The 14,477-nt window shown below is 50.8% G+C and overlaps 1 protein-coding gene across 3 annotated transcripts in view; it reads right to left on the bottom strand.

The window, feature by feature from the left end:
• The window catches only part of nprl3 (NPR3-like, GATOR1 complex subunit), a 45,760-nt gene that overhangs the window by 14,399 nt on the left and 16,884 nt on the right, over nt 1-14,477 (bottom strand). For all 3 annotated transcript variants that reach the window (XM_072246867.1, XM_072246868.1, XM_072246869.1), the window contains exons 4-9: nt 13,269-13,343; nt 12,303-12,456; nt 11,615-11,693; nt 10,861-10,998; nt 3,892-4,048; nt 1,367-1,473 (exon numbers count right to left, since the gene is read on the bottom strand). In XM_072246867.1, the coding sequence (XP_072102968.1) occupies nt 1,367-1,473; nt 3,892-4,048; nt 10,861-10,998; nt 11,615-11,693; nt 12,303-12,456; nt 13,269-13,343 (710 nt within the window). The remainder of the gene's footprint in view (nt 1-1,366; nt 1,474-3,891; nt 4,049-10,860; nt 10,999-11,614; nt 11,694-12,302; nt 12,457-13,268; nt 13,344-14,477) is intronic.

The following is a 14,477-nucleotide window of genomic DNA, read 5'->3' as shown; positions in this document are numbered from 1 at the left end:
AAATTATTCTGCCTAGTCCCATCGCTCTGCATAGCCCTCCATACTCCACCTGTCCATGTACCTGTCTAAACTTCTCTTCCACATTCACCACCTCCGTTGGCAGCTCACTCCACACTCTCACCTCTCCAACTGAAGAATTTCTCCCCTTAAATATTTCACCTTTCGCCTCTAACCCATGACCCAACCTCAGTGGAAAAAGCCTGCATGCACTTGCCCTGTCTATACCCCTCGTAGTTTTGAGCACCTCGATCAAATCTCCCCTCACGCGTTCCAGGGGATAAAGTCCGAACCTACCCAACCTTTCCTTTTAACTCAGATCCTCGGGACCCAGCAACATCCTTTAAAGTTTCTCTGCACTCTTTCAATCTTATTGATATCTTTCCTGCAGGTAGGTGACCAGAACTGCCCACAATATCCAAATTAGGCCTCACCAACGAACTATACAATTTCAACCTAACGCCACCCCAACTCCTGTACTCGGTACCCTGATTCATGAAGACCAACAGGTCTAAATCCCTCTTTATGACCCTAGATATCTGTGACACCACTTTCAAGGGAAGTGGATCTGTATTCCCAGATCTGCTGGTGCCCTAACATTCGCCGTATTCTCACCTGTGTTAAATCTGACAATTCTGAAGTTTCTGAACCTTTTGACGACAACTGCAGGAATTGGTACCGGTTTATTACTGTCACATGTACTGAATAACAGGGTGGTTTGCATCTCTACCAAAGGAGGTGTAAGGCGCTCCTTCCCTCCGCTAGCCTGCAGGTCACCCTTGGGCAAGGCGTAGCACCCCCATTCCCCCGATCAGGGTCACGTGAGGCCACGGGAGCGGGTGGTGGATGGTCGTATGAGCAGCCGGTGCAGATCACAAGCCCTGGTTGTGTGACCACTGACGCCAGGCAGACAATCTCTGAAGAGTTTTGATAATGGCTGTGGTCGCCCCCCCCTTGTAAAGTCACTGCCTGGAAGAAGGCACTTCTGCAGAAAAATTTGCCAAGTACAATCATGGTCAAAAGACTGCGATCGCCCACGTCATACTGCACGGCACATAATGATGATGTCATATGAGACGGCACATGATGATGATGACGATTTAGTGAGACAGCGGGACGTACAGACAGAGTCTACGGGGGGGGGGAGAGACTGGTTTCCGCGATGCGCTGCGTTCACGGCTCTCTACGGTTTCCTGCGGTCGCGGCCGGAGCAGACGCAGTGCGTCGATAAGGGTTGGCGCGGGTCGACAGGGATTTCTTGAGCCTCCCGACGAAGGAGAGGCATTGGCGAGCTTTCTGGGGCGCGACTGAAGAGGATGGGGGGGGTCGAGGGCCGGCGAGACAAGGCCTGCGGTCGGCCGCTACTCACACACAGATGTCAGCGTCGGGGGACAGCATGTAGAAGTTATTCTCGCACAGCGGGTAGATGATTATCGCCTTGCCCCAGTACACCAAGTGGGCGGCCAGCTGGAAGACCTGTGGAGGAGAGGACGGCTGAATCCGGGCTGAGGGGAGTCCCGGGACCACCCGGCCTCAGACAATGCTCCAACTCCGCTCCCAAGCCTTATGGTACGTTCGTCAGCGGGTAGAGTTCAAGGGCCACGCGGCAAGCTTGCAGCTCTGTGAAACCCTGGTCAGGCCACACTGGGAGTACTGTGTTCAGTTCCGGTCGCCTCACCGTAGGAAGGGTGTGGAAGCTTTCCAGAGGGTGCAGAGGAGATTCACCAGGATGCTGCCTGGATTAGAGAGGGTGCAGAGGAGATTCACCAGGATGCTGCCTGGATTAGAGAGGGTGCAGAGGAGATTCACCAGGATGCTGCCTGGATTAGAGAGGGTGCAGAGGAGATTCACCAGGATGCTGCCTGGATTAGAGAGGGTGCAGGGGAGATTCACCAGGATGCTGCCTGGATTAGAGAGGGTGCAGAGGAGATTCACTAGAGTGCTGCCCGGATTGGAGAGGGTGCAGAGGAGATTCACCAGGATGCTGCCTGGATTAGAGAGGGTGCAGGGGAGATTTTCCAGGATGCTGCCCGGATTAGAGAGGGTGCAGAGGAGATTCACCAGGATGCTGCCTGGATTAGAGTGGGTGTCTTATGAGTAAAGGTTGAGTGGGCTTGGGGAGGAGGAGAATGAGAGGTGACCTGATAGAGGTGTATACGATGATGAGGCACAGATCGAGTGGAAAGGCGGGATGAGAGGCGACTTGACAGAGGTGTATAAGATTATGAGAGGCAGAGATAGAGTAGACAGCTAGCGTCTTTCATCTGGGGCGGCAGCAGCCAAGACCAGAGGAAATCCACTGAGAGGAGGAATATTTCGGGGAAAAGTCAGAGCTAGGTCTCTTTACACAGAAAGTGGTGGGTCCATGGAACGCCCTGCCAGGGGTGGTGGTAGAGGCAGGTACATTAGGGACATTTACAAGACTCTTTAGGCATGGCCAAGTGGTTAAGGCGTCGGTCTAGTGATCGGAGGGTCACTAGTTCAAGCCTCAGCTGAGGGAACGTGTTGTGTCCTTGAGCGAGGCACTTAACCACACATTGCTCTGCGACGACACCGGTGCCAAGCTGTATCGGCCCTTGCCCTTCCCTTGGACAACATCGGTGTCGTGGAGAGGAGAGACTTGCAGCATGGGCAAATGCTGCTCTCCCATACAGCCTTGCCCAGGCCTGCACCCTGGAAACCTTCCAAGGCGCAAATCCATGGTCTCACGAGACTAACGGATGCCTAAGAAAAAGGCTCTTAGATGGACGAACAAGAGAAAATTCGCAGAGGCTGGAAATCCAAGCAACACACACATACAAAATGCTGGAGGAACTCAGCACTCCAGACAGCATCTCGGGCCAAAACGTCAGCTGTACTCTTTTCCATAGATGCTGCCTGGCCTGCTGAGTTCTTCCAGCATTTTGTGCGTGTTGCTTAAATAGACACATGGATGATAGAAAAATGGAGGGCTATGTAGGAGGGAAGAGTTAGATTGATCTTAGAGTAGGTCAGAAGATTGGCATCACAAGGGCTTGTCTCTGGTTGCTCTCTCTACCTGTGCCTCTCATCGTCTTCTACGTGTCTATCAAGTCACCATCCTCCTTTGCCCCAAAGAGAAAAGCCCCAGCTTGCTCAGCTTTTCCTCACAAGACGTGCTCTCTAATCCAGGCAGCATCCTGGTGAATCTCCTCTGCACTCTCTCTAAAGCTTCCTCATCCTTCCTATGGTGAGGTGACCAGAACTGAACACAGTGTGGTGTGACCAGAGTTTTACAGAGCTGCAACGTTACCTCGCGGATCTTGAAATCAATCCCGACTAAACAAGGATAGCACACCGTACAACATGGACCATATCCCTCCTCGCCCCTCCTATCCAGGTCCTTATCCAAACTTCTGTTAGATATTGAAATTGAACTCACAGTCACCACTTCCACTGGCAGCTCGTTCTACACTCCATTGAAGAAATTCCCCCTCAGTTTCCCCTTAAACTTTTCATCTTTCACCCTTACCCCATGACCTCTAGTTGTTGCCACCCAAACCCAACGGAAAAAGCCTGCTTGCATTTACTCTATCTATACCCTTCACAATTGTCCTCTCAATCTTCTACATTCCAGGAGAAAACAGTCCTAGCCTATTCAACCTCTCCCCACAACTCAGGTCCTCAAAACCTAGCAACATCCTCGTAAATTTTCTCTGCACTCTTTCAGGCTTACTGATATTCTTTTCCTGTAGGTAGGTGACCAGGACTGCAGACAGCACTGCAGAATAGGCCTCACCAATGTCTTATACAACATCCCAACCCCTGTCCTCAATACTTTGATTTTATGAAGGCCAAGGTGCCTAAAGTTCATGTTCTCTGCAGGGCAGAGGTTCTGTCACTTGCCACGGCCCCGGTCCCCGAGGCCTGGGTTACCTGCAGTAAGGCCAGGTCAGCGTCCTGAGCGAGCTGCTGGAGGTTCTTCATGGCCGACGTGGTCTTGATGACCCGCACCAGGGCAGGGGAGCAGTCCACGGGCAATTGGCTCAGCAGGGCCTTCTCCTCATCCAGGAGCAGCAGGGCGTGGTATGGCCTGTGGGCACGGGGAGGAAGGGGAAGAGTCACACAGCAGGGGAAAGCGAGCCCCTCACTCCCAATTACCAACACCCCCTATCTCAGCCCATCCCCTTTACCAACACCCCCTATCTCAGCCCATCCCCTTTACCAACACCCCCTATCTCAGCCCATCCCCTTTACCAAGACCCCCTATCTCAGCCCATCCCCTTTACCAAGACCCCCTATCTCAGCCCATCCCCTTTACCAAGACCCTCTATCTCAGCCCATCCCCTTTACCAAGACCCTCTATCTCAGCCCATCCCCTTTACCAAGACCCCCTATCTCAGCTCACCCCCTTTACCTGCACCCCTCTAACCTTTCCTATCCATGGACCCAAATACCTGAGGACGAGAGGCCCCGATGGAGGGTTCTGGCTCAAAACATTAACTATTTATTCCCCTCCATAGATGCTGCCTGACCTGCTGAGTTCCTCCAGCATTTTGTGTGTCTGTTAATTATATACATCAATCTACATCTAAATATATATATATATATATATAGACATACATACATACATACATATACACACTCTATTTCAGTGTTGGGATGGTGATGTGTCTCTGCCAAAGGAGGTGTAAGGTGCTCCTTCCCTCCGCTAGTCTGCAGACCACCCTCAAGCAAGGTGTAGCACCTGCTTAGCCCCCGATCAGGGTCACATGAAGCCATGGGAGCAGGTGGCGATGAGCAGCTGGTGCAGATCACAAGTCCTGGTTATGTGACCACTGACGCCAGGCAGACAATCTCTGAAGAGTATTGATAATGGCTGGGAGGGTCACCCGTCTTGTAAAGTCACTGCCCAAAACACGACAATGGCAAACCACTTCTGTAAAAAAGTTTGCCATGAACAATCACGATTATGGAAAGACCGTGATCGCCCATGTCATATGACATAGAACATAACGATGATGTCATATGACATGCCATACAATGATGATGTCATATGACAAGCTACACAATGTCATGTGACACGCCACACAATGATGTCGATCATATCTGCTTTAAGTTTTCCTAATGCCTTGGCCTCCAGATATTTGAGATTTACTATTAATATAGAACAGGCAAAGCACGCAATGACATTCATCTAACTAGATTCAGATTCATTTTTATCTCATGTACAATGAAACATACAGTGAAGTGCATCGTTTGCATTAAGAAAACAACCTCAGGATGTGCCGGGGGCAGCCCGCAAGGGTCGCCACACATTCCAGTGCCAACACAACATTCCCACAAAGTTCGGCAGAACAACACACAACACAACAAACGACAATGGCAAACCAAGCCCTGTTCTCCCCCTGCCGCGCCCCCCCCCCCACACACACACACACACACACACACACACACACACACAAAGTCTTCCATGCCCAGGACAGGGCTCCAGGCTCCAGACCCAGTGTCAATATATACAGCCATTTTAAGCAAAAGAAATTGGTTGCTGGATGAAGATAAGAACCTCCACTCAGCAGACATTTTACACCTGCACACCGGCTCGTTAATGCAAACACCTAATCAGCCAATCACGTGGCAGCAACTCGATGCAGAAAAGCACACAGGCATGGTCAAGATGTTCAGTTGTTGCCCAGACCAAACATCAGAATGGGGAAAAGATGTGATCCAGGTGCTTTTGACTGTGGGAGAATTGTTGGTGCCAGATGGGGTGGTTAGAGTATTTCAGAAACTGCTGATCTCCTGGGATTTTCACGCACAACAGTCTCTGGAGTTTACAGAGAATGGTGCGAAAAACAAAAAAACATCCAGTGAGCGGCAGTTCCAGTGGGTGTAAATGCCTTGTTAATGAGAGAGGTCAGCAGAGAATGACCAGACTGGTTCAAGCTGACAGGAAGGTGACAATAACTCAAATAACCACACGTTACAACAGTGGTGCATAGAAGAGCATCTCCGAATATTGAACTTTGAAGTGGATGGGCTACAGCAGAAGACCACAATCATACACTCAGTGGCCACTTTATTAGGTACATGAGTTATATATCAAGATGCTAAGCTCTAGCCTCGGTGGGGTGGGGAGGGCTCTCTGTTGATTACAGACAAGCTAAAGCATGAATCTCGACTCCAGCCTCTGGGAGGCGCTCTCTGTTGATTACAAACAAGCTAAACAATGCTAGACTCCAGCCTCCTCTGGGGGTGCTCCCTGTTGAATACAGACAAGCTAATCCACACCACACAGAGGGAATATTAAGGGTCACTTCACGTACGCCAGTGCAATGCACAACTGTCCACACGACTATTTGCCGAAAACAGCACATTTCACACTCTGTTTTGATATACGAGGTGCTGAAGTGGCTAACGGACTGGTGCAGAGCCAACAACCTGCCTCTGAATGTGAGCAAGACAAAAGAGATGGTTGTTAACTTCAGGCGGACACGGAGCGACCACTCTCTGCTGAACATTGATGGCTCCTCCATTGAGATCGTCAAGAGCACCAAATTTCTTGGTGTTCATCTGGCGGAGAATCTCACCTGGTTCCTCAACACCAGCTGCATAGCAAAGAAAGCCCAGCAGCGTCTCTACTTTCTGCAAAGGCTGTGAAAAGTCCACCTCCCACCCCCACCCATCCTCAGAGGTTGTATTGAGACCATCCTGAGCAACTGCATCACTGCCTAGTTCAGAAATTGCACCGTCTCGGATTGCAAGACCCTGCAGCGGATAGTGAGGTCAGCCGAGAAGATCATCAAGGTCTCTCTTCCTGCCATTACAGACATTTACACCGCACGCTGCACCTGCAAAGCTAATAGTACTGTGAAGGACCCCACACACCCCTCACACAAACTCTTCTCCCTCCTGCCATCCAACAAAAGGTACCAAAGCATTCAATCTCTCACGACTGGACTGTGCAACAGTTTCTTCCCCCAAGCCATCAGACTCCTCAGTACTCAGAGTCTAGACTGACATCTACGTCATTTATTATATTGTAATTTTTCCTCTACTGTGCTTAGTTTTGTTTATTAATTATTGTACTGCCCTGCACTGTTCTGTGCACTTTATGTAGTCCTGTGCAGGTCTGTGGTCTAGTGCAGTTTTTGTGTTGTCTTATGTAGTCTAGTGTAGCCTTGTGCTGTCTCACATAGTCTAGTGTAGTTTTGTGTTGTTTCATGTAGCACCATGGTCTGGAGGAACGTTGTTTCGTTTTTACTGTGTACTGTACCAGCAGCTTATGGCCGAAATGACAATAAACTTGACTTGACTTGACACGTGTGACTAATACAGCTAATCTTTCTTTGACTTCTTCCCCACCCGTCTGCCTGTGACACGTCAGAGAGATGGAAGTGGGGGTATTATGAACACCCCCCCACCAGTGATTTCTCTCTCCCTCCACCCTCCAGGACATACACCGGAAATGGCGTTCACAGAGCCCTCAACATTGTCAAAAGGACCCCGGCCATCTGTCCCACGATCTCTCCGACCCCCTACTGTCAGGAAGAAGGTACCGCGGTATAAAAGCGACAAATGTTAGGCTGGGTAACAGCTTCTTCCCCTAGACTCTGAGACTTCTGAACACCGAGACCACCCAGTACATATCACTGATGCCAGCGCCAGTAACATACCATATGCCATACAGCTTATCAACTTTACGTCAACAGAATTTCATCCGTTAACATTATTGTGCTATTATTATCACAAGTTCAGTATGCGACACGTGTGAAGTGTTTTGCATCTTGGTCCCAGAGGAGCAATGTTTCGCTTTGCTGTAAACACGTGTTCGGTTGAATGGCAGCAAACAGGCTGAGAAGTGGCAGATGGAATTTGATGCAGAAAAGTGTGGGATGTTGCCCTTCTGGAGGAACGAACCAGGGTAGGGAAATCAGGGGTTTGCTAGAACAAAGGGATCTGGGAATACAGGGCCATAATTCGTTGAAAGTGGTGTCACAGGTAGCTAGGGTCGTAAAGAAAGATCTTAGCACTTTGGCCCTCATAGGTCAAAGTATCAAGTACAGGAGATGGGATGTTGGTTTAAAGACATTGGTGGCCTAATTTGGAGTATTGGGTGCAATTTTGGTCACCTACCTACAGGAAAAATTGAAAGAGTGCAGAGAAAATTTACAAGGATGTTGCCAGAACTGGAGCCTCTGAGTTATAAGGAAAGATCAAATAGATTAGGACTTTATTCCTTGGAAAGTAGAAGATTGAGAGGAGGTTTGACAGAGGTATACAAAATTTTGAGGGGTATAGATAGGGAAAATGCAAGCAGGCTTTTTTCCCCACTGAGGTTGGGTGGGACTACAACCAGAGGTCATGGGTTAAGGGTGAAAGGTGAAAAGTTTAAGGGGAACATGAGGGGAAACTTCTCCACTCAGAGGGTGGTGAGAGTGTGGAACAAGTTGGCAGCACAAGTGGTGCATGTGAGCTTGATTTCAATGTTTATGAGAAGTTTGGATAGGTACATGGATGGGAGGGGTGTGGAGGGGTATGGTCCCGGTGCAAGTCGATGGGAGCAGGTAGAATAACAGCTCAGCATGGACTAGATGGGCCAAAGGGCCTGTTTCTGTGCTGTACTTTTCTATGAATCTATGAACTTAGGAGGAGGCCATTCCTGCCACTGTAGCCGTGCTAGCTCTCCACAGTGAGCCTCACCGCACTGTAACCCTTCCGAGAACACAGGATAGTGCAGCACAGCCTTTGGGCGCACCTCACTGTATCATGTTGGGCCGGATAGCATCAATCAGTGCTGCCCTCCAGTGATCACTCCTGGGATGACAAGCCGTGGCTGCTCTGCATGAAATGAGGAACTGCTGAGGCTTGTTCCTGCAGAAACGTGGCTCCTGGAAAACATCCCGTGCTCCATCAATCCACAGGGAATTGGGCTAATAGTATTATACGTAGCTTAACAGTTTTTTTGGAAACTGTTTGCTTTTCTGCTATCATAATTGTATGTGCTATATGTGCAGCGTTTTGCACCTTGGCCCCAGAGTAAACAGTTTGTCTGTATTCCTGTATTGTTGAATGACAACTAAACTCAACCTTAACTCATGACACTGAATGTGTGATGACACTTGCCCCCCGGCACACCATTCGGTTGTGTTTCTTCTTAACGCAAACAGTGTATTTCGCGCTGTATGTTTCGATATCCATGTGACAAATAAACCCAAATCTGATCTGATAAACAGGTCTGACCTAATCCTGTCTACTCGCACACAGTCCATATCGCTCCATTCCTCTGCGGCTTCGATAAACGAGTTTCTTAAACGCCTCTATCGTATTGGCCTCCACCATCACCCCTAACAGTACCCAAAACTCTCAGTTAAAAGAAAGTTTGCCTTGCAGACAAGATCATAAGGCACAGGAAGAGAATTAGGCCAATCAGTCCATTTATTCTGCCCCGCCATTCCACCATGGTTGATTTATTTTCCTTCTCAACCTCATTCTCCTGCCCTCTCTCCGTAACTTTCCGCTGCCTTGCTAGTCAACCTCCGCTTTAAATACACCCACAGCCGACTGTGGCAATGAATTCTACAGATTCACCACCCTCTGGCTGAAGAAATTCCTCCCCATCTCTGTTCTGAAGGGATGTCCTTCTATTCTGGTACTAGAGATCCCCTGCGATAAGAAACACCCTCTCCACGTCCACTCTAGCTAGTCCTTTCAATACTCGATAGGTTTCAGTGAGATCCTCCCTCATTTTTCTAAACTCCCGTGAGTACAGACCCACAGCCTCATATGTTAACCCCTTCACTCCCAGGATGATTCTTGCGAACCTCCTTTCCTTTAACTCACCCCCTCTCACCTTAAATACTTCTCTGGTGTTAGACATTGAGGAAAAGTAAAAGATTCTGACTGTTTACCCTATCTCTCACAATCTTACGAATGCCTATCCCGTCTCGTCAGCCTCCAACGCTGCAGAGAAAACAATCCAAGTGTGTCCAGCCTCTCCTTACAGCTCGTGCTCTCTAATCCAGGCAGCATCCTGGTGAACCTCTACCAGACCCTCTCCAAGTCCTCCTTGTCATGGGGTGACCAGAAGTGCACACATAATCCAAATGTTTATTTATCTACTGAGATAGCTTGGAACAGAGGTGCAATCCCCCGACCTGACCTGAGCCTAATCACAGGACAACTCACAATGCTTGATTAACCTGCCAACCGGTACGTCTTTGGACTGTGGGAGGAAACCGGAGTACCCGGAGGAAACCCACGCGGTCACGGGGAGAACGTACAAGCTCCTTACAGGCCGCGGCGGGAATTGAACTGGGGTTGCCGGTACTGTAAGGTTACCGCACCCTATGTGAAGTTCTGTACACGGCCTCTCTTGACCTTCACACTCTATTTCGCAGTCATCGATGACGAGCACGGCGTACCCCCGCTTTCCCACTCAGTCTACTGGTGTGGCCGATCCAGGGGGTCTGAAAGGGGCCACACAAGCAAGCAGGGGCCTTTGATCAGGTCTCACCTGAGGCTCCAGAGAAAATGACCCAAGCTTTTCCAGCCTCTCCTTGTAGCTGACACTCTCTAATCCAGGCAGCATCCTGGTGAGCCTCCTCTGCACCCTCTCCAGGGCTCCCACGTCCTTTCTTGGATCGGGGTGACCAGCCATCTAGCCACGCACGGACTGGCCTCAACGCTCATCGCAGGGGTAAACCTCCAGAATGGTGGCTCACCTCCCCTACTCCCTCCCCCTCAAAGGGAGATGAGGAGGGCCCTTCGGCCCATCGTGGGCTAGCCTAACCCGTCAACAGTGCCAACCCGACACGGAAGAAGCTCGCGGCCCACCAAGGTGGGTAGGTGGGGGGGGGGTCGAGGGGGAAGAGAGTCCAGCAGTTTACCTCCATTCTCACCTACCGGATGGCTTTGAGGCTCCGCTCGATGGCGTGTGGAGGGATGCAGTCGGGGCCGAGCCGGTGGACCTTGTGTGGGAGACAGAAACTGAGTTCCAGCCAGTCGTTGATGTGCAGGTGGACGATGCCCGTGGTACAGAGGCTGACCGAGCGTGGGGGGGTGGAGAGAAACAGAGAGGGAGGTTAAAAACCCAGAATCAACAGCTCAGCTCCCTGCCTGTCTGCCTGCTGTTACCCGCTTGGTGGGTAACCCCCACACGTACCGGAACCGCACACTTCACAGCCCCAAAGTTCAAAGTAAATTCATTACCAAAGTGCATATTGATTATCAAAGTATTATCAATTTATCAAAGTACATATAAAGAGTATTCATCCCACTGCCCCCCCCCCGAAGTTTTCATGTTTTATAGCATTGAATCACAGTGGATTTAATTTGACTTTTTGTGACACTGATCAACAGAAAATGACTCTTTTGTGTCAAAGTGAAAACAGATCTCTACAGAGTGAGATATAGAGAGACAGTGAGAGTGAGAGATATATATATATACACACACAAGCATATATATATATATATATATATATAGATAGAGAGAGATAGAGAGAGAGAGATAGAGAGATAGTTTGATAGAGAGATAGAGAGAGAGAGAGAGAGACAGACAGAGAGACAGAGACAGAGGGGGAGAGAGGGAGGGGGATAGATATGCCGAGAGACAGAAAGAGACATGAAGGTGGAGGGAATTCTGTTTCTCAGGACCCACCTGTCAAAGGCCTGCTTCAGGTCGGATGCCAGCTTGCACTTGGGCAGGATATGGTGGAAGGGTGACTGGGACCCCTCGCCTGCAGAGGGGCAGGAAACACCACTCAGAATCTGAGACGGGCTCGACACAGTCCAGGCCAGCCAACGAGCTCTCACCACCCCAGCCCCCTCCCCGGCTTTCGCTGACCCCATTTGTTGGTCTGCGAGCACCCTGGGACATTGTTTGGAAGCGGCGAGAGGCTGCGGTCAGGTTGAGCGCAGAGTCTGCAGAGCAGAGGTGGAAGCTCACCACCGGGAAGTGGGAACGGGAGAGGCCACCCAGCCCCACAGGCCTGCCCCTGCCCCCCATCCATGGCCAATCAGCCCCAAGCCTCATCTCCTCTCCTCAGCTAGTTAACCTCCACCCTCCGTTCCCCAACCTAACGTACCCACCTCGCCTTCCGGTGTCCAGCCTCTGGGAGAGGGAATCGCTGCCCTCCAAGGGAAACACTACTTTAGACGTGCCCTGGTTTATTCTAGCTCCTTCCCCCTCCCTTACCAGTCCTGGTGTAGGGTCTGGGCCCAAAACGTCGACTGTTTATTCCCCTCCACAGATGCTGCCTGACCAGCCGAGTTCCTCCGGCGTTGTGTGCGTGCTGTTAGATGGGCCAGAGGGAATTTCTGTCCCATGGACGGAGGTTTGCACTCACCGTCGGACATGGCGGACACCTCGTCCTGAATGGCCAGCATCAGCTTCGCCTCGCGGGTCAGGTACTGACAGCGGCGCTCCTCGTGCTGCAGGACCACGGCCAGGCGGCGCGACAGCGTGTGCACGCAGCCGATGACCGAGGGGTCCGCGTTCGCCTGCAGGAGGGGAATGGGACTCTGTCAGTTGTCCTGAGGTGCGCGGCAGGCTGGGAACACCGAGAACCTGAGCTGCCCCCCAACCCCACCCAGGAACAGCTACAGATTCCCGAATCACGCAGGGAGGCTGGGGGGGGCGGGAGGGGGGAGGGATTTACAGAGACAGGGACTGCTGTAGCAGCCAAAAGGAGTCACGGAGATGACGAGGGGTGTAGAGGAGGGAGGGGCTTAGAGAGAGAGAGGGGTGTCATGGCTGAAGGGAGTCACAGAGACAATGAGGTGTGTAGGGGAGGGAGGGGGGCATGGAGATAGGGGGGGTGTAGGGGAGGGAGGAGGGGTCACAGAAACAGGGAAGGATGTAGGGGAGGGAGGGGTTAACAGAGACAGGAAAGGGTGTAGGGGAGGGAGGGATTAACAGAGACAGGGAGGGGTGTAGGGGAGGGAGGCATTAACAGAGACAGGAAGGAGTGTAGAGGAGGAAGGGGGTTACACAGACAGGGAGGGGGGTAACAGAGATCGGGATGGGTGTAGGGGAACACCCAGACAAGGGCATTTGATTCCGAACAATTGGTTTATTGATCATTACAGAGTGTCTCTCTGGTGCTTCCCACTCCCTCCCCTCTCCCTTCCCCTTTTCCCAACCATGATTCCCCTCTCCCTGCTCCCTTCCCACTGTCAGTCCACAATAGAGACCCATATCAAAATCAAGGTTTATCATCACTCACGTGTCATGAAATCTGTTTTTTTTTGCGCAGCAGTACAGTGCAATACAGAAAGTTACTGCAGAAAAGACAATGCCTGGGCCAACTTACCCGCAACGCGAACACCACGTTGAAGAGAATCATGGTAGGCATCTCCCGCTTTGGGGAAGGGTCCAGCTTGGAGACCTGGAACAGGCGAAGAGAGGTTACAGAGCTAACGCGACAGTGCAGTGCAGATCCAAAAGCCCAATACGTCATGGGCAAATTCCTTCTCCCACCCCCCACAGTCCGGGTAGCTGCAAGGTGCACTGCCTCAGGAAAGCAGCAAAGATCCCCACCATTCTTGGGGAGGAGGTCCCACACCACAAGGTTCAGTAAAAGCTCCTCCCCTTCAACTATAATCACTCCCTCAGTACAGCAACACCATGACTGTGACCTCTTGGCACTGCAATAATTATCAGTTCTTACTGTATTCTTCCTTGTAAGAAGTATGTACAAGGCAGATTCCCATTAATTGGGGCAGCCACTTATTTTGGACAACTCTTAAAAGTAATTAATTCAAAATCTTAATTGAGAAGTATAGCTGGGATCCTCCTCGTTTATTTGGGACACTACGCTGCTTAACTGGGACAGAAGCCTATTGCCAAACTGTTTCTGACCGGCATCACTTGTGCCCCCTCTCTCTCTCTCTGGCTATCCATCCCATAGGATGATGATGGTTGCTTTCAGTCAGTTAGTGGGGTGGTACCCCACTCCTCAGAAAGGAACAGCGTGTGTATGAATGTGAATGGATTTAGGTGAGTAGGGGGTGCACAGGTCCAGACCCACCCTCTCGACATCCCCTCCCGATCCAGCAGCGTGGTGGGGTCCAAGACAGCTGGGGGAAGTTCTGTTGCAGTGAATGGCCAGACCAAGCTTCAACGCAAGGGATGCCCTTTCCGCGCTTCACGGCACGTGTTTGCTAGAAGGCCGTTGACCCTACGAGAGGGTTCGTCCGCCCTTTGACAGGTCTTGTTTTTCGTCCTGCAGGGTGTCTAGCCACCCTCTTCAGCAGGCAAGCCTGGTGGGGGAGCCAGTTTAGTCACCAACCACCCGACCATGCGACAGGTAGTACTGGATTACACGGTACCAGTAGCACTCAGACGAGTGACCTGACATGCAAGTGTTGCTTGTGCACGCTTGTGTGGACATCAAGACACTGCCACACCATGATTCAGTGAACAGTTGCACGAGATTGTACTCAAAAAGCCGTGACTTTGGTGAGAAATAATCCGCAAGACAATTCAGAACTTCCACTCACCGCGGTTTCAAACGCTCAGA

Source organism: Mobula birostris, chromosome 29 (assembly GCF_030028105.1).
Source record: "Mobula birostris isolate sMobBir1 chromosome 29, sMobBir1.hap1, whole genome shotgun sequence".
NCBI classification, from domain to species: domain Eukaryota; kingdom Metazoa; phylum Chordata; class Chondrichthyes; order Myliobatiformes; family Myliobatidae; genus Mobula; species Mobula birostris.
Note: the sequence above shows the minus strand (reverse complement) of the source record. Positions and strands in the feature narration are given on the sequence as shown.